This window comes from Saccostrea cucullata, unplaced genomic scaffold, assembly GCF_032062105.1.
Source record: "Saccostrea cucullata isolate Sc308-1 unplaced genomic scaffold, CSIRO_AGI_Scuc_v1 ctg1175, whole genome shotgun sequence".
NCBI lineage: Eukaryota > Metazoa > Mollusca > Bivalvia > Ostreida > Ostreidae > Saccostrea > Saccostrea cuccullata.
In genome coordinates this window covers 153768-175807 of record NW_026920785.1, presented here as the reverse complement: position 1 = coordinate 175807, position 22040 = coordinate 153768, and the positions used below count along the sequence as shown (strand labels likewise).

General features: G+C 31.4%; 1 protein-coding gene across 1 annotated transcript; it reads left to right on the top strand.

Moving 5' to 3' along the window:
- Positions 1–14437: 14437 nt before the first annotated feature.
- On the top strand, positions 14438–21772 carry LOC134257845 (hepatic lectin-like). The gene is made up of 4 exons (XM_062740437.1): positions 14438–14464; positions 14843–14971; positions 21343–21460; positions 21547–21772. Exons 1-4 carry the CDS (start codon positions 14438–14440, stop codon positions 21768–21770), a joined length of 498 nt encoding a protein of 165 aa, XP_062596421.1. The 3' UTR covers positions 21771–21772.
- The last annotated feature ends 268 nt before the right edge of the window (positions 21773–22040 follow it).

Genomic DNA, 22040 nt, shown 5'->3' with positions numbered 1-22040 from the left:
TATAACATTTTATTCACCGCATTATTTTCACAAAACGCCACCGGCCATCGGAAAGCCAGTACAAAGTGATCAAATCCAGTTGCCACTACGTGACTGTAGTCACTATGTTCATACACATACAGTACAGGCCACGAGTTTTCCGCATCGCTCGGTGGAAAAAATACCGAGTGAAAGCTCTGTGTTACGAGTTATGTCCAAGACACGATGTAGTTACTATATCGACACATTACTTTTTATAGTTTTCTATAATATTTCGCTATTCTTGTATGTTTATTGCAATACTTCTTGTTTTAAGACTATTTCCTTACTGTAAATATCCTCGATATCGTGCCGATATCGAATCATTGTTCCAAAAATTGTAGTGTTCAGCATATGTTATTTAAAACTTTCTTTATAAACTTTCCCTGAAGTGTTGATATCATCGATATCGACGATATCGCTTCAATATCGAATCATGTTTGCTCAGCCCTTGGTAAATACATTCCTTGTTACTTTGAATATGTTTGTGTTTAGTTGCATGTACTATACTTTTACCTGCCAAGATTTTACCTGCCATCGATATCGACGATATCGTATCAATATCGAATCATGATTGTTAAAAGCATATTACTTTACCAACCTTCACCCTTATACAAAAACTTTATGTTTACATCACTTCTGTGTTAATTAAGTTTACCTTACTGTCGATATCTTCGATATCGACGATATCGTATCGATATCGAATCATGGTTGTTTAAACATTTTCAAGAATTGTCACCCTTACCCAACAACTTACATGTACTCTATATCTAATCTAAAACAATAACAACCCTAATACTTTCTTAATCATAATTTATTTTCATATTCATGCCAATAATGAATCAATTTTGAATTCACTTGTGACTTTGTAAAATTAAGTTAAACCTCACTGTGAAAATAAATTGTGCAAATAGGATCGATATCGATACGATATCGTCATGATATTGTCGATATCGACGAAATCGACATAATATAGAGTCTCAAAAATGGCACCAGATATTTCCGATTAATAGTGCTGATCACGATCGATATCGATATCGAATTCGTTCTTGGACATGTATGTGTGTTACACCGTGTACACGATGTAGCTAGGTGTGTGAAATAAACAGGTAGGCACACCGTGTCGCACAGTGTCTAGAAAAATCTCAGCTAATGTCCTCCGTGTCGCACCGTGTCCAGTAAATTTCGCTCCGTGTCGCACAGCGTGTCAAGAAAATTCTCCTCCAAGCTGCACCGTGTAAATAGTATTACAGATAAAATCGTTTGTTTCTGATAAAAATTTAAGAATAAATTTTGATAAAAATTAATAACTTTGGTTAACGTGTATATAATAATCGTTTTTATTCTACCAGATATTGGACTCTGAATGGCACGCATGATATTGAGTCAGATTAGATAGCGGTAAAAAAAAAATTGAATGATTTTCATTTGAATTGACTGTGTGTCTAGAAATTTATAATTAAGTAAAATTATTCATCCACGTTAAAAAGTCAAAATTATAAATTTTATTTTAAATGAATAATTTAATCTCATGTGTTCATGTAACAAAGGAAGACGAAATGGCTTCGAGCTGCATTCGTGACACATACACTGTATAGTATAAAATCCGAGCTGTATTTATGTTCAAGGTTTTAACATGTACAGTACTAGTGTACGATCCAAGCATTATTATGTATATTCCTTAATAAAATACATTTATGTTGTTCATCTTGAATTATTCTGAATGTGGATGCGAAAATCGTCAGCAGAAACACGAAATTAATGCAATAATTTCAAAGCGTATTTCTCGTAACAGCAAACATTATTTTCATAGAGAAGTATTCACAACGTTATGTTTTTAAAATCCTTTCAGTGTAAAAAGATTTTCTTTACTCTAATAAGTTTTTCTTTTCTTGTAAAGTGTATAAAAAGCAATACCAGAGAGAGAGAGAGAGAGAGAGAGAGAGAGAGACTCATACAACCCCCTTCTAACAGAGTGGTTTTTTTGTTAATTATTCGTTTTATTTATGTTACGAAGGTCACAATTTATCATTCTATAATTCTATTTAATTGCCACAATTTTTGTTCATATTCAACCCATTTAATGCAATCAATTCATTCTCTGTATATGCTGTATGCACAAAATTCTTGTGCATTACCTGCCAATCAAAATCCCATGACGCTAGGTGACCTTGAAAGTCTGTTTACGCGGAAAGAATTTCTCTTGTGATTTGAAACAATCTTATGGTCAGTTCCGAGTCGCACCTCTTTAAAAAATATATTGGGTCTCTGCCGGTGGGCCAGGGGCGCCGTATGTTTATCACACCTTTCAAATTCTTTAGCTCTGACCACAGCAAGTGTATACATGTAACACACTCAACTGATGTCATGCGAAATTCATCTTCCAGGTTTCACTACAACGATTATAAACTTACATGTCCTTTGTTAAATTATTTATCCTTTTTCAGACAAAAATAAGCATGTATCCCGTAGATTAAGATTTTAAAAAAACACAACATAAATTTGCAGACTTCTGATAAAGTTTTAACCAGCTGATACGTATCGCTTTCTAGAAGGGAGGGGGGACCATTTTTAAAATCGCTAAATATCTATATGTTTTCTCAAACCGTTTTTTTTTCTTTTCATTTCTCACACGATATATTTCAGAATGAAGTAATATTCTTGTACTGAAGTTAGTACATATCATTTGCCAAAATTCGGCTGTGATTTTTGTATTTAGCGTGTTTACTAAGTTGATCACTATTTTAATTAATGAAATTTATCAGATTATCATCTCTGCCTGTTCAGTAGATTTTCGGGTTTACCGCATTTAATATTTATCTCCATATTTTACATAATTACAGATTTTTAGTGATAGTCTTACTGCAATAATCCTTATCTGAACCTGTCCAATGATTCGCCGAGTATGGGTACCGGTATCAAAGAGAAGAATTAATGTGCGAGTCTGATACGTATTTTTTTTAATTATTCTAGATACAGTACATATACATGTATATTCAAATTCTTACAAAATAATTAATTCACTTAGTATAATCACGCATCTGATATGTACTACGTATGAATGCATACGTAAGGAAAAACGATCTTGTATCAACAATTTAATTGAACACGGTTAAAATCAAAATCGAAAGTATAGAGACAATCAAGTAAATTCATTTATGAAAGTGTGTTTCCTCTTAGTGTTATATAATAATATCTATTGAACTTTTTATGACTAAATATAATTAGAATTTAACCTGAAACGTGATTGTACTATTTTTTGCTGGACACGAGTACGTTGTAATTAAATTTTAAGGCATCTTATTAATTAAAAAATCTGTATGCGATAAATTACTTATATTAATTAATGGAAAAGTACAACAAATATTTCAAAAGAAAGTTGATTTAATTTTATTAAATAAGGGCAATGAAAATTTTTAAATAAAAAATATTTATATCATCAGAACTGTGACACACCGTGTTACACGGTGCACAGAAACGCTGACTTCAAAGACGCCGACAAGGTTTGAGGTCCACGCTAAAGCGTGGACTTGCGGTCCACGAGGCCCAGTGTTTTTTGCGGAAAACTCGAGGCCTGTACTGTATTAAGTAACTGGAAGTGAAAATTACAAAGGCATTAGAATAACCACTTTATTGTCAGTACAGTAGAAAACAAACTGGTGAAGTGATTACGTGGACGAATAGGTAAATAAATCGACCTTCGATATTTAATTTTTTAAGTTAATGTTATTAGATAAATAAATTTTAGAAAAGCATTTGTTTAGTTGGATACATGTTGTCATTAGCACTTTTGTTTACAATGAAAAAAGATACCTTTTCTAAACAATCATAAAAAAAGAACAACGCAAAATGAGGAGGGGAGATCAACAAAGTCATCACTGTCAGAAATGTATATTTCTCAACAAGTCAATATGAGAAAATGTCTAGTAAAGAAATATTTTAATCAAAATACTCTTTTACCAATTCTCTTTAAGCTAAAAGAAAACTTTTCAGCTGAAAGTGTTAAAAATACCTTGAACTTTTTGAGAATGGTAGAAAACAACTTCATCAATATCATTTTAATTTGTATGTATTGATGCTATATATAAAAGAAAAAAAATAGCTTATTTAACATTTCTACAAGTTAAGTTCTAAAAGATAATTAGTTTTAAACTTTACTTACCTCTACTGATAGAAAATGATATCTGGGTATCAAGGTATCAGATCCTCAAATTAAAAGCAAGGGTATGCACGAGAAAGCAAATAGGAAAAAAAACTATCCTAGATGACAATGTTTTAGTTTCATATCTACATATATTTTTGAAAAACAAAAAAAAATCCAATGCATGAACGTTATAAACAAGGAATTTTCAACAAGGTGTAACTCAAAGAAATTTTAATGATAATAATATTAGAATCTCTTTGTTCTTTCTTTTGCATTGTTAAACTGAAATGCACAGGTGTAAATAATGTAAGTTTTTGTTTAAAATTTCTGATTTCACGTACGGTGTACACTGTAATATATTTCAGAAACTCTACCTAAAACGTCTATAATGTAAATATTTAGAATCTGCTATGTACTTCTACACTAGTTACATGTAAATTTCAATTCCGCTCACAATATATAATGTAGATTGCTGAAATAAATATATATGTTTCAGTTATGTATCAAAAACATTGATTGTTCAGACTTATAATTAGAGGCTTTAGGTCCCTCAAGAGTATATCCACGACGTTTTGTCAAATAACGATGGTTATTTCCTTTTTTACATAGACACGATATATCCTGGTAATCGTAATATGAAACAACATGTTTCATATTTGAATATTAAACAAGAAAAATACGTTAGAGATAACGTAAGAAAAAAAACTTATTGTATTTGAAATGACATTAACTTTTTTAATGTTAAATTTAATTATTTACGTATGAATAAAACCCTTTTATGTGCATTCGGAGTTTATAATTCTCAGTTTATTCGATACGCAAGAGCATTCTCACGTACATAAAAATAAAAAGGAGTTAAGTTATTCACAAACACGTCAACGAAATAAGACTACAAGCTAATGAGTTAAAACACATAATCGTGAACGTTTCTGATTTATATATGAACTTTTTCATCAAATGCACTTTAAATTAATGCTGACTGACGTTTTTCACATTTATTGTGAGCCAGTTATTTTCAAAATGAGTTTTCTACGGATATTGCCGTTGTTTCCCGATTATTACAAAGAGAACAAGGCGGATGTGACCAGTTTGCAGCGGTTGCTCATTCCTCAAAGGCAACTGGTCATTCTACCACTGATGTTTTAGTTTAGAGGTTTGCATTTGCTCTGGTCCAATTTCTAAATGTTTAATGAGCTTTTGAGTTTGAAAATTATTTGGTATCTCCACAAATATTATTTAAAACAATATGCGAACAATCTTTTATTCCGATTTCAATTTATCATAGGTATTGAAAGAAAGAGGAAGGTTGTATAAATAAAATCACCTTCTTAATTGTAAAAAAAAAAAGCCTCTCACTCAGTGAAGTTTATATAACCGGGAAACTGGAGTTCTGCATCTTTTTACTACGAGGACAAGGCCTTCCAACACACTCCCTTGTCATAAGTAGACATGTATCCTTAGCTCTCAGAATTGAAAGACAATAGTTGCAAAAAGAATATGCAAATACTGTTGAAATCGACAAATTGTAGTCTGACAGGGATAGATCTACAGTCGCTAACATATAACGATGACTGACTTTAATGAACACCCTGTACGTACATACTGTCATTCGTTTTAAATCCATAGTGTTAAATATTTGAGATTTCATATAAAGTACTATCAATTGTGATGGTTTTCATTTCACGCTGCAAATAATTAGTATTAATTTTGTTAACGTTTTAAAAAAAAACGATAATATTGGTTTAATTCACTGGAAATATGACAAATCGGGAAAATGGTGAAATTTAAACATTTTTGATAATTTGTCTGTCTACAGTAAAAGTTCCGATAAATTTAAAAGCACACCTTTGCTCAACCCAAACGCCAAATTATACACATTTTGCAATTAAATTTAACCTCTAAAATTATAATAGTAATTAATTAATTTAATCGAATGATATAATTGTTGTTAAATATTCTAACAATGTTAAGGCGTACAGATATTTACACATATTTTAGCGTGCTTGAAAACTACTAATATTGACTTTAAAGTGGATCCAAGTAAAGCAAAATGCCTATCAATATGAGTTTACCGATAGTTATCAAATTAGTGATAAAAATTTGATAAAATGATTAACCATTAATTCAGTTCTTATTTTTTTTTGTTAATTTCATAATAAAAATAAACCCACCTATCTAAAACACAATCTACCGTTTACTGCCTCCACGCTTTTGTAAATACTAATATCAAAAATCAAAATCTATCTCATTATACCCAGTTCCAAGATACTGCTTTAAAAACAAAATGTTGAATCTCTTTAGAGAGTGGATTTAGATAATGACCACATATTCATTACCTGTAAAACTTTAAATAGCATTGTTAGCATTATACTACAGTTTAATAAAAGTGAAATTAAACGTGGCACTTGACCTACTTCCTTGGGTATTTAAATATGTTAGAAATCAATAACATCCACCTGTCAGTCTTTTATTTACAACCAATGCTTAGTTTGAAATTTGGAATTTCGATGTCTATACAGGACGTGTTTGTACGTTCCTGCTGACTTCCTAGGCAGCAAACCAAGAGGCAAGTCTTTGTCATTAATTTTGAATGAGTAGATAAATACGAATATTGTAAATAAGTGTATCGAGTCTAATACTTATAAGCAAAAATGATTATGCAAATGGTATTTTGAGGCCTTTTCCCAATATTTGAAAATTATTCATTTGCTTTACTAGATACCCATGAGTAAGGTAAAACAAAAGCCAAGGAGTTCACCACGTTCAAAGCCGTACGATAGTCCATCGGGGTCCTGCACGTTAAGAAAACATGGCGACAATACAAGAGATCAATACCACAGCAAAACGCCATTCTCTCCAGAAGAACAGATATTTAAATTTGATGTAGGTGCTCTATTCAATTTATGGAGATATAAAGAAAATAACAGAGAGGGATCTAAAAACACAGAGGCAAGAAATATAACAGACAGGTTGACTGCAGGATCACCCACAAATAGTGACAGTGACAGTGATGATGTTCAAGAAATACTAGAATCTGTTGGACTGAAAGCTGGTGGTAATACAGATTGTTTGAGTAGCTCTACTTCAAAAATTATTGACGCGTTAAATGCTGAGTCAAAGAAAAGGTTAACACGCCCGGATGCACCTAAACCTAAAAATAAGAATTGTTAGTAAAATTATATTGAAATAAATAATTTTGAAATAATGGAAATGTCACTTATATTGGATGACTACGATACAAAACAAGTGACGATTCATTCTAGGAACGTCAAACGAGATTAAATATTATCATAACTATGTTCGACATACTCCTTTTTGTCCTTTTTTTACCTGTTGGAGCATAATTAGTTCTTAGCTTTATAAACCTACATTCAAGTTGATTTAGTTACCGTCGGGTTTCAATAAACAATGAAAGAAAAATCTAATTTGCAGTTATTTTTCTTTGCTTGGATATAAATTGCGGTGCTCTTCAATTAGGCAATACAAGTACCATAATTTTTCCTTTTCTCCAATTTTTTTCAAGATATTATCAAATAGGTACCTATTCAAAAAAATAAAATGGAGAAGGGGAACCGTCAGACCAGATAGTGCCTACCCTACATTGTGAAAGAATTTTTGAAAGGGTTCACTGTTCTATTTTAATTTCTATTAGATTAGAAAATTGATTTGTCTTTCAGAGTGTATTAATGAAAATTGTTGAAAATTGTTAACTTTGTTCTAAAAATACTATAGAAATAACGATGAAATTATTTAAAACCTTCATTTTATTTCAATTGATATACTTTTAGCAAAACGAATTGAAAAGAACTCTGTTTTACAAACGCAGCTACAAGTCAAATAGCAAGACACTTAAGCAATCAACAACAATTTTTATGCCCCCGTAAACGAAGTTTCGGGGGTATATAGTTTTTGTCGTGTCCGTCTGTCCGTCTGTATGTCTGTCTGTTTGTCCGCAAAAACTTTTACCTTGCCCATAACTTTTGATTTATTGGAGCTATGACTTTCATATTTCACAAGTGTATTCCTTGTGACAAGACCTTTCTTTGCGTACCACCAAATTTGACCTTTTTACCTTGACCTTGGAGTTTGACCCACTTTTACATGAAAATTTTAAACTTTTACTTTGGCCATATCTTTTGAACAGCGGATACCAGGACATTTATACTTTACATATGTAATCTTTGTTGAAAGTCCTTTTATTGGATACCAACAACTTTGACCCTTTGACCTTGACCTTGTAGATTTCCTTACTTGTGAAAAAAATTTAACCTTGGCCATAACTTTTGAACAGTAAGGGATAGGGCTTTTACACTTCACATGTGTAATCCTTGTAAAAATTCCCTTTATTGGAAACCAAGAATTTGACCCTTTGACCTTGACCTTTGAGTCTGGCCTACTTTAAAAATTGCAAACATCGACCATAACTTTTAAATAGTTAGGGCTATTGCTTTCATATTTTACATATTAAACTCTTGTGACAAGACCTTTCATTTGATAATAAGAATTTTGACCCCATGACCTTGACTATGGAGTTTGACCTAGTTTTTAAAAAAATTAACCTTGGCCATAACTTCTGAACGGTAAGGGCTAGGGCTTTCATACTCTCCATAAGTATTATATGTTGCAAGGACTTTCAATTGATGCCAATTACATTGACCATTTGACCTTGACCTTGGAGATTTTAGTACTTATTGAAAAAAAAACTTTAACATTGGCTTATTTTCAAATTCCACACTAGTTCTCCAGTGAGAATACCCTACTTTTGCTACCAATTAATAAATTTTGCATTTAAGAAAAGTTTAATCTTTACTTTGTTGCCATACGGGGGCATCTGTGTTTCACAAACACATCTTGTTGAAACTTTTGTGGCGATTTTGTTTTTTAACTGTTGATAAATATTTCATATTGTTAAGCTTCAATCATATTTTACTTAAATTAGATTGCAACTGGTCACCTTTAATATCATTCTCACAATCTAAAGCGATGATACCAACTCACTAAAAATACAATTGAATCAAATTGCTGAACATTAGATATAAAGTTTAAAGAAAAAAGGAAAAGAAATGTATTGTGTTATATGATGTGTTATACAATAATATTATCTATATGGTGTGATATTTTATGCACTCTTTCCTGTTTAAAATGCATGGTTGTAAAATCATATGTAAAATGGTTATGTTGTTGGAAAAAAGTCCATGACAGGCGATGTTTCTTGTTGATTTACTTTTAAAATTTTAGTTTTCTTCTATTTTGAAGTAATGTGTCTCTTATAACATTCAAAATTTATTAACCCTCTATCTTAATAATAAAACAATATAATCTAGCAATTGTAGATATCTATTCTGCATGGATTATAAATACGTTTATAGCGAGCGCAACACGTAAGAACTGGGGATATTCGGATTGAAATCTGTACATACGTCAGCCAAATTTCTCTGTGAAACATTCCCAGAATCCCTGCACTACCCAATGTCCTTTGCGCAAATAAATAAATAATAACGTAAAGCACACAAGGCTATCAGTTTGCAGAAATCTTTCAAAGAAACAAAAAATAACATATGGTTTTTCAACCAAAATTGCACTAGGTCTATAGTTTCAAACAAACGCTCCGAGCTGCGTGACGTCGTGTGACGTCACAGCTAGTCGAAATGTCTCGTGCGGCTTAATGTTTGTAGTGGTTGATCAATTTTTTAAAAAGTGTTGTTGATGGTACAACTGCGCTCGCCCCAATGGTCACACCGTAAAACATATTATTTTGATATCTGTTGTCCAACAGATTAAAATACGTATAGATATACTTCCATTGTCTGACGAATAAACTGTGTAATAAACATGATGTCTTCAGCCTTTCACATCGTCAAATCGACTTACAATTGCCAAATAATTATTAAGAAATAGGGCACCTTATTCCTTATTGTGTTGTATTCAGATGTAAAAACGGGTTTGTAATGTGATCAAATTCCATAAAGCCCTTCAGGCGAAGCAAATGATATCTAATTTTTTATATTTACTTTTATTTGCAATTGCCTAAAACTAGATTCTCCACATCTTAACTAAGCGTTGTGGTTTAAGGTAGGTCGCGGGTTTGCTTTTGTCATCAATTTTGGTACACAATTTTGACGATTCGAGCGGTTGTTTTGTGCACATTTGATTATGACGTCAGTTACGCCACAAAGGCAACGTCACGTTGTTTCCCGTTTAATTCTCTGCAAATGTCTTCAAGTCTGTACGAATTTAAAAGTAGATTTAACATAAAGTGCATGCTTTTGTACGTTAACCTTGTACATGTTTTATAATTAAATTTCAGTCTGAATTCTTGTGTGATAATATGTAATGTCTTAGGACTAATTAAATACAATACCAAAATGAAAGCAATAAAGTATATTGAAGTGTAACTAAACTGCTTTAAGTCAATCAGAATAAATTAGCGTAAAAGTTATGGCTTGCAGAAAGAAAGTTATCACGAATAAAAAATTGCTTAGCGAGAACTTGAGGGATTGTATGTGCGCACATTATTTGAAACTCAGGGGAACTTGACTTCAAATCAAAGCCGCGGCGAAAATATGCGTATGCTTTTCAGGATGGAAATGAATCCTCATCACTAAAAAGGAGTTATATTTAATTACAAGTATTTTCCTGTTTTTTTTTCTTTTTAAATTATCATTATAAATATTGGTTGGTTGTTATTTATTTAAATCTCGTGCACTCGCCTTGTTTTGTTTGTTAATAAACTGTGAAATGCATTTAAAAAATCAAATTTATTCAAACACCTGGATTTTAAGACTTATAAAACACTGTAAACAATTTACAAGTATAATATTTTTCTATATATTTTTTTTATGACAAAAGTTCAACATGTAAAAGCTAAATGCAAGTGTTTTACATTTTGCGTATTGAAATTTAATTCAGAAAATTCGAAATTAAAAAATGCTTGAGATTTAGAGCAATATACTATAGCTTGTGACTAATATAGAAATGTACACCCCCACCCCCTGCCCACTTATTTCCTCATTATAGTGATGTTTTACCTACCGTTTTCAAATAAAGTGATCAAATTTTTGTTTTATTCCTGAAATCCTATTGACCATGCATTTCCTAAAAATACAGGTACTAATATTTTTTCACTCGCGGTGAATATTTTCGCTGCATGTTAATGTCGCTGCACGAGGATTATTTATACCGTTCATTCTGACTTTGTGATCAGAATATGAATTTCACAATACTAGTGAAAATAAGTTGCTGGTCATCCTAATATATCTCCGCAATAAATTGAATGATGAATAAAATTAAATTTTGTCTCGATATCACCTTTTAATTCTTGCGTATTCCATAGGTCAATATATTTATACTCGTACTGTAAACGTGACTACGTTCAACAAATGACGTTGTAGACATAAATAACGCAATAAACGCCAAATTTGAGCATTTTAAAAGAAAACTTTGAAATTATTTAGCAAAAAATCTAGCGAGAAGACATATTGATTTTTTTATATTAATGGTTTTGATTTTACCTCATCTTGACATTTTGAAATTCCTGAATAATTCGTCTACGTCTTTAAAAAGTTATCCAACCTTTTTAAAAATAAACTATTTTCACAAAATTGGCTTAAAAAAGTCATTTTCCCATGTATTTCAATGGTAAAAGCGTCAAAAAGGATTAAAAACTATACTGCGTTTACAGTACTATAACATTAAAACTACTTAGGCAAATTTAATAAAAATTGCAGATGATACGCTTTAAATTCTAAGGAACATTTTATCAAATTTTCAGGATATGTTTTCTCGTAAGAATTTTTATGCAGTAAACCCGCGACCTACCTTAAATAACGTAACAAAATAGTTTGACAATCTTGAAACTATTCAATTAATATGAAAATACGAGGGCCGTTCAAAAATTACGCGGACTTTGCTATTATTTACTCTTACAGACATCATATCGTTATGAAATTTCGCAGAAACATATATCTTAAAAATTCAGATACATTTTGGGCAAAATTTCTGTATTTTGAAAAAAAAAATCTACTTAAATTATCGGCATGTTGATATCGTTGATGGAGAGATACGGCGCACGACAAAAAAAATTGAATCAAAAGAATGCGGATTCAAAAATTTAACTCACTGATTTTCTAAAATTTCGCGATATTTTTCAACAATTTTCTCAAATATACCTTTAAATTGTTCTATTATTATGTATTTAGATTTCGGACGTAATATTTGAAGTAATAACAGAAATAGTGATTTTTCTCTGATGCGATTCCCGTGAAAACGACAGTGAAAATGATGTCTCCTGAATTGACGGCGCACCACACTTTTGTTAGAATATGTTCAATGCTCGAAGTATAGGCAACATAGATCCAAAATATGCATAATAAAACATGTAGTAAACTAGGCTACTCGTTACATTCGCCCACAAATAGCAAATTGAAATTTTAGACAGTTAAACCTCTGTAAAAAGGCTATACGGGAGGACGGGAAAAAGATTATAGACGAAAAGTTAACTTTATCCGGACTGTAAAGAACGTTATTGAGAATCACCAATATCACCCTATATCTCATAAATAGTTTATGGTTTAAAAAAAAAAAAAGAATATTCCTTACTTGTTTAATAGGTTTTAAGCTTGACAAGAAATGGCGTTTTGATGTTGAGTAGATAAGGTAACTCAAATTATACAGGTACTCAAGGGAAAATGTTGAGAAAATGAAAGCTCATTCACATATTTTTTATAATGCTTGTGACGTCGAAGATTTTGCTGCGCCGTGACTGAATGGTATGTCCTGAAAAATCACTCAAAATTTATACCAATTTACAACATTTTGATTTGAAATTTTGAAGACCATATAAGTAAAGATTCTTTTATATTATTTGTGAAATTTTGCCCGATTAATATGTCGTCAAATATTTCTTCTGTGCAACAAGTCCGCGTAATTTTTGAACGGCCCTCGTATAACTATGATTTATGTCACGTTTTCAGTTACGGTAAAGCTTCTCAGAATAATCAAAATTTGAGGGCGAGTAGTATCGAGAGACAGATAGATAATGAAGGTAGGGAATAACAAGAGTGTCATTATTTTTTTTAGAAAGGATAGGGAGATAACGAACAGTATTCACTTTAAAAGTCCATTTAACCATACAAATACGAGCAGAGCTAACATGGACCTCCGTAACATCAGAGGTCGGATCAGATTCTGTTGACGAGTGAGCATGTGCATTGTCAACCACATGTTACATGTGCATTTCTAATTACATGGTTAACGTTTGTACTGACAACCACCTGTTATACGTACTACGTACGTTCATGAACGCAGGATTTACAGGTTTATTATCAAGCACAATGGTCACATCAATGATGATCCAAACTGTTTAATCAAAAAATTGTAAACCAGAAAAGGCGTTCAGAATAGAATATACCCGATTGACTTAAAATTTGCAAAATTCATTTCAAAAGTATGATTCAGAACTCCTTTTCTAATACGCCTACAATATTATTTTATATTTACTTTTTATGTTTTCCTCAAATTTTAATAAACCCTACTTATATTTACGGTAATTAAAAAACTGAGGAAATAGCTTGTATAAAATTATATATTCATATTATTTATCCATATTTAAAACCTCTTAACCTTCTTTTCTAGTTAAAATCAACAATTCAGTTTAGTGCTTCTTCTATATAAATATCTGAGCAACGGTGATAAATTTTATGGTTTGTTTTCTTCCGCCTAAACCATCTAATCGCATCCCTTTGATTATCCCTCGTTCTTCTTTTTTTTTCAGGATTTATTTTGGGCATCAATTGCAAGTACTTAAGATGACATAAATTCAATCATCCTTCTGGTTAAAATCACCCATTCAGTTAAGTGCTTCTTCTGTATAAATATCTGAGCAACAGTGATAAATTTATAAGATTAAGATTTTACTATTTTGGTTTGTTTTCTTCCGCTTAAACCATCTAATTGCATCCTTTTGATTATCCCTCGTTCTTTTTTTTTCTAAGTATTTATCTTGGGCATCAATTGCAAGTACTTAAGATGACATAAATTTAATGTTTATTGAAGAACATATGTAGCTTTAAAATGTAAAATTATTTAATTCCCTTGTCTCAATGTTAATATGTACAAAACTCATATACTGATGAAAGAAAAAAGAATTGCCATTGAGCATACCTGTAATATGCGAAAAAGTTTTGACTACATGTATGTGGCTGAAAATTGTGAAATTTGGTCAGATGTGTATTACATGTACTTCGCTCTAAAATCGCTTGTTGAAACCACTCAACCATGAAATGGTGGCATCACGTAGGGAAGGTGATAAAAAAGGCAAAAACACGTGTAAATTGATGATTACAACTTTTTGATCACATTCTGTAGTGCCAAAAGATGCTTTAGTATAAAAGACATTGATTATCTATGTTTGCAGAGAGCAAAAGTTTCTTGAAATGATGGTATAGTTGACGGAAGTTGCATTGAGTTTAGAAATTAAATTGCATAAGTTAATAAAAAGGCAACATCATGTTACTGTTCCTTTTTAACATTTCATCCAAAAAAGATTTTTAGTCGTCAGACATTAACTTAAAATGTTTCCAACCAACCATGTCGGTGACGTTGGCGTGTAACAACATCTCATCAAACATGTCAAATAGGGCTTTACAACACGCCACCTCGATTATCATCAGTGCATTATAGCTTAAACCGATATTTATACCATTGACAATCGTTACATTCAACCTACAACTCTCCGTTCTAATTAGGTCCACGAGCTTGGCAACTTTAACGTCAATTTTACTCTCACTCGCATACGCACGCTTCGTATGCGTAATGTAATTATATGTTGCATGTTCACGTTAGGAAAATGTAGCCAATGTTTGTCAAGACTTTTTTTTCAAACATTCACGTGTACAAAAAATATCTGGATTCTATAAATTCTATCCTAAAACGAAATTTCGTGGCATTCATTTGACAGGAAGATTTGTGGCCTTTAGCATGTAACAGTTACTTTCAACCATTAAGGACAGATGATACAAACAATTTTTTTTCTTTGGAAAAGATTTAATATCATGTCACAAGTTTAAAAAAGTGGATGGTTCTTAGATTTTTGTCTCAGGAGAACTAGACAATGAAATAGACTTGGAAAATGTTAGTAATATTTCAATAAAAAGAACAAATATAAACAAATCACATTCAGTAAAGGTTAACAGGTGAAAACAAATTTCAGGATATATTACCTTGGTGCTAAAAGTGTAATATAAACTTTAGAATAATATACAAAGCCAGGTGAATTTTCAGAGGAAGATCAAAATGAATACTATGCTCAGGAGATTTAATGTCGTTACTGATGCGCCTGTGCATAGAGTCTTTAGATTATTAGAGAATTTATTTATTTATTTTTTTTTTTTTGGGGGGGGGGGGTATCGACATATAAATGTCAATAACTCATGAATTATCAGTCAAAATCACACACGATTTTTGTAACTTGTTGATTTAAGATGAATTAAAACCAATATTGAAATGATTTTGGAAATAATAGTTTTAATTAATTAATTGAAAAGTTGATTAGGCGTTTCTTTTATATTTCAGTATATATTACATTGATTTCATATTATGTATATATTAAGCATAAATATGACTGTACAACTCATATTTTATATTTATTCTTGCACTGTATAAAAGTATGTCAAAGGAAGACACTCATCAAAAACATTTCTATCGAGTTGAGTGTACATTACTAGCTGGTAAACAATTTGTGAGTATATACAAAAGTACAATTAATGTTAACAATTTACAAAATGTATGAACTTGACGTGTACTTGTCTGATGATAAACATAGAAATTATCATTTTCAGCACTAAAAATAAATAACTATGGTGTTAAACAAATAAAATGCACTTTTACATTTTACAGGGCCGCCTTGTTATACATATTATAACAAGTTCTGCCTACTTATACCGTATGTAAATCATTTAGATGTCAAAAAAGGGACCTTTCTTTGAAAAAAAATGGAAAAAGGAAGGAAATAGACAAAATCCCTACTTGTAATGAATAAATATCATCCAAAAAGATATACATCAAAATAGTTCAGTGGTCCACATGGTACTTGCACATATATAAAAATGCAGTTTAGTTGAAATACATCTGAAAGCTGAGCTAAACTGGGAATAAAAGAATCAGAATCATCCCAATGCACTCTTCAACTGCCTATATTCTTCTTTCTAAAAGAATGATCTTTTCGCTCGTCGGTCTCTTTGTAATACTGCATTTTACAATGTCGCAACCATTATATTCGAGTTCAGTGGATAATATTCAGATTATCAAGGACCTGCGTACCCTTCAAGCAAACATGGAAGCACAGATCACAAAGATGATTAAAGGTTTGTATAAATATGTATATATGTATATTCCTTGTTATTATTATTTTCATTATTATAATTACATTAGAAAAGCATTTCAAAAATGAACGATTTGTTACAAATCAAGAGGTAAAATTAGTCATTTTTATATTAATTATCAATAAGGAATTAAGATATTAAATTTTTCAAGAAAACCTTTAAGAAAACCTTTTTGATTGACGACATTTTACATTATGTTATTTCTGATAATTTTTCACTGTATTATTCTTCTCAAAACCTTTCAATTATTTTCTAGAGCAAAATTCTAAACTCCTACAAATAGAAAAAAAGATGCAAAGTGATCTTGCAAATCTGGAAAACAGAGTAAAAAATATCACAAAAGGTAAATATTCAGTTTATTTATTGCTTCGGATTTTTCTATCTACCTTGAAATTGTTGACCGGGAGTCTAAGGTTTGATTTTCGTTCGCGGCGCAGCGATTTGCAGCTATCCACCGGCATTTAGTGGCGTCTATTAGTAAGAAATTATCAAGAGGGGGTTAAACAATATACAATTAATAAAATTGTGTTCAACTTAACATAAAAATTGTTAATTTTAATATCCTTGCTAAGTAAATTTCTTTGGGCTATAAATATTTCAACATACAAACAATAAACTACTATTAGTATATTTTTAATCAGGATTATGCGATAAATATATTGATTTTATAAAAAACCATCTTCATGATTAAGTTATTTTATAGCTCTTTAACAGAAAGTTTTAGCATTAAACTGCAATAACATGAATATGTACTTAAAGAAAATTGTTATTTGTTTGTTTCTGATTCAAAACTATTTCCATTTTCTCTACTGATTTCTTGATCAATCCATCGGATTGTAAATTTCTCCAAGAAATAAGCAAGGAGCTAAGGAGGCCTAATATGTATAAATATACTTTTCAAAAAAAGAAATGCGTAGTAGGAACAATGCCCTGAAAAATGTATGATAGTTTTGTTATGCCAAAATTTTTATCTCAATTTTCATTTTTTGAATCCCGATGTAATTCCTTCAGGTACCTTAAAGGTAATTCCTTCAGGTACAAAGGGGCTATCAAAAGCGGGGGTTCTCGATATTTTGAATCTGGTTTTATCTGAAAAATGACGCTTCCTAAAAATGCTGCATCTGAATGTTGCGTAGCACAAAAAGGAAAATGGACGACTGGAAGCAGGGGTACCTGCAATCTTCAATTGTGATAGGTCTCAATGCTACACATAGAACATATATAACTTATAAAACATAAACCATTAACATTGAACACCCAATATTCGCAAAAAATATGGTAGACTACGTGTGACATCAGCAGCAAAGCATCACTTCCGAAGATTACGTAAATTGCATGAATGTAATGAAAGGACGTCATCTAAAGTATTAGCTATGCCTGAACTGCACAGATCATCTAAAAAGACCGTTTTCAGTTATCTACGAATTATTGCAAGAGGATTATTCATGCCATTGTTCCGACCCCACAACACACCAAATATCGACTTCAAAGATTTCAGATCAATAGAGTATGACCACAGCATCACTGCTGAACATTTTGGTTAACCTACTAGTCCAGAATGTTTATCTGAATACCTTTTATAAGTTTAAGACTGCGAATGCTTTGTAATGAATGTTAGACATATAACTGCCTCCAGGACGTTAAAAAAGTTGGTGGCGGTAGTGTAATGATATGGAAAACGGTATTATAAGAAAGTAAGATTGACTTGGTTCAAATTCAATGAACTTTGATGGAAAAAGGTACTCGAACCAGGTTCTACCTGCACATACCCATTCAATTTTGCAGCATCCTAGAGCCGTATTGCAATCTCACAATACACAACCAGATATGGCTCGTTTGACACACCTATTCTTGCAAAGAAACAACAACCTGTTTCAGCCACAGTCATCTAAATCGCTAGATTTAATCAAAATTGAGCAGTATTAGAAAAAATGGATTGACATGATTTTCTAAAGACAATCGCATCCTCAGACTTTGCAACAGCTGACCAAAGTTCTACATTTGGAGTGTGAGAGTATTCCTATACAGATTTTATTACACACATTTGCTTCCATTTGATGCCGTTTGTGGCTATCACTTGTGTCTGCGGGGGGCATGTCAGATATTAATCTTTAGTTGTCTTAAACTGACTATAATTTTAACATTGTTGAGTAATTATGACATTTAGATAGTATTCCTGTTTCTTACAACAATTCTGTTTTATTAATGCATCATTTTACTAAATAATCTTTATGTTCAATGTATCACTTAATTTCTACTATGCGTTTATTTATTTATTTATTTTTTTTGAAAAGTATATATGAAGATAAAAAAAGTATTCAAATTAGCAATGCAAAAAAGCAACAAAGCAAACATGCATCTCAAAAACATCAGAGGTGGGATCAGGTGCCATAATTAAGTGAGCATCCCCTGACGACCAGTCACACCAGCCGTGAATGTTCCTTGTCGTGTGACTGTATTCTGTTTGACGTTAATATATGGGCACTATTAAAATGGTGTAGGAGTCCTCCTGTAATTTAAATCTATTTAAAATAATTCTCAAAACTTGATTTATAATTTCATTTCACAATGAAATTGAAATAAAAGGAATATATACCTAATAAGAAGTGTATGCCAGGAACATCTAGTTGAAAACATGGTTTTATTTATGCATCAAAGGGTTTGTAAACTAAAATAAAAAAAAAACTATGAAAAATTAAGCGAAATAGGTCAGATTTTGTAGTTTACAAAATAGCACAAAAACTTAGAAAAACATTCAAATTCAGAATTGTTAAATCATTTCATATATTCCAACTTTCAAACTAAAGTGATACTGTGGTGAACAGAAATACTTAACATATAAACGACAATCCTCATTGAAAAAAAGAAATACAAGGGAGAATGTCACAAACTACCACTTGAAGATACCATTACGCCTGTATTCATTTTAACTTAAAATAAAAACTCTGAAAAATTGGTGAACGCAGAAAACATTTTAAAAACGAGATGTGTGTGCGTTTCAATGGCGCAGGCGAAGAATAAGGACTCTGTATTAGGCTAAGGATCTATCAGGAAACAGAGTATCTTAAAAATCGTTAAAAGCTAGCGTGGTTGTTGGAAGAGCGCTAAATCACGGTTGATGATCTTATGTTTTAAAAAATGATATGAAATAAATTTACAACAGGAATAGAACTACCGGAGAACAATAAGCAAAATATATTTTAAGTGAAAAAGAATTACATGTATTTCAATTAGTTGATTGAAACATATTGTCTGAAGTGTAAATAGAGAGTATTTTTGAGAAACTGAAGAAGGTATGTGTTAAATGCTGCAATGTAATATGTTGACTTTGAAATTCATTGACATTATTTCCTTAAAATAACATAAAATTCAACCTGATATATTTACAAAAAGAAATCTGTACATAGGATTGTATATTTGATGATATCCTCATTATAAATTTTTGAGATATTACACTTGAGATAAAATTATGTTCCGTGTCCTTTCATTGTATGAATACAAGTATCTTACCAAAACAATTTTTTTTCAGGAATTATATTTTCTTAAATACTAGAGAGTATCGAAGCACACTGAACTCATAAAACTAGAAAAATACGTTTCAAAAGCTATATATTTTTTTAAAGATTGAAATTACAATCAATAGCCGTAAAATGGTCAGAAACAATTCATGGAGTATACCATTAGTGCATATCGTATACTTCTTATCTTTCTGTTTTTCTAACATTTAGATATGGCGAGAAAATCATGTCCATCAAACTGGACATCATTTGGATGTTCTTGTTACAATATCATAGCACAGGAGAAGTCGTGGGACAATGCAAACGTAAGCATCTTCTCTTTCAACTTAAAATTAATAGTAGTTAGATTAATGTCAAAGCTATTTGAAAACAGTTTTCAGTACTTCAATAACTCCATAATACTGATGATTACCTGGTAAGCAATTATAACCTACCGAATATTTGGTAACAATTTCGTTAATACATTGATTGTATGTAATATTTGGCCACAGAATGTTCTTTATATCTCATCAAAACATAGGATTCACAGTGAGTTTGATAGGTTTACCTCTAGTATATCATGAACACCTGATACCCCCCCCCTGAGATTTCTGGGTTAGGACAGATGATACACCATTTTATTTTTATCTTTGGATAAGAATTATGCCTTATTCACACGTTTAATTTGCAGTAAACTTATGCAAATCAAAGTAATAGGAATCTAATTGCGTTTACACGACAGCGCAGTAAACTAATGAAAATTAAAATTATACTTCTAAAGTCAGGCGTCAGTAAGGCTATTGTGACGTCATTTTCAAATAACATCTCCTTAAGTAGAAGCAGACGCGCGCATTTGACATAATGTCACAGTGTCTGTACACAAATTTTTGTGATTAACTCAATTTCTCTTAGTTCTTCAGTAAGAATAGTACAAGTCCCTAAAACTGACCACCGACATGTGGCATTTAACTTAATTTTGCCATTACGCATGCCAAAAAATTTAATTCGAATTAGTTTCGTTTAGCGTACACACGGAGCTGATGCAAAATAATTTAATGCACAACCAATTCATTTGAATTCAATTATTAGCAACTCTATCTCTGAACGCGGTTCAGATTTAATTTTCAGTAACTTAAGTTTAGTTCGAATTTAACTCTCCGCAAGAACAGGGCTTTAAACTCATGTTACTGGTTTGGAAAATGTAAAATTAAATATTTTATGATTTTTCCCTTCTTCTCTATACCAGTGACGAATTCTCAGATCTTCCAAAGAATAACCATCTGTTATTAAATGAACTTTGTAGATGGAGTGTAAGCAGTTTGGTGCAAAACTAGTCGAAATAGAAACAAAGGAAGAAAACGATTTTCTGAAACAAAGAATCAGCATATATGATGACGAGTCTCTGTCATATCATGAATACAGTGAGCATTTTAAAGTCAGATCTCCCGTAAAATGTATCTTATTTTTGCAATATGTCATGTAACATTCTATTTGAATTACCTTAAAGAGAAATTCTGGATCGGTGGAACAGACAGAAACAGAGAGGGAAGTTTTTTCTGGGCCTCTACCGGAAGTTCCTTGACGTTCACGGACTGGGACAGAGGAGAACCCAATGATGAAGATAGCGTTGAGGACTGCATTGAAATCTCCACATTTCAAACAAGAACCGGGACATGGAATGACAACAACTGTGCCTTAAAATATCATTACATTTGTGAAAAATCTTGTTAATATCTGAAAAAAAAATCAATGCATTCTATGTCGTCAAAAATAACATAAAACTTGAACAATTCATCATAATGTATCGAACCTCGGAAGATGGTTTTTTTCAAGGAAAAAATGCAACATTAAGCTTTTATCTAACTTTTTTGTGTACATCAAAAAGGACGTTTTACATTGATTACATTCAAACATTAATGCCTGTTTATCTATTCATTTTCATTTTCATGTTGCATGATTTTTTAAAAAATTAAATTTATGGTTATAAATGTAATGTAGTTG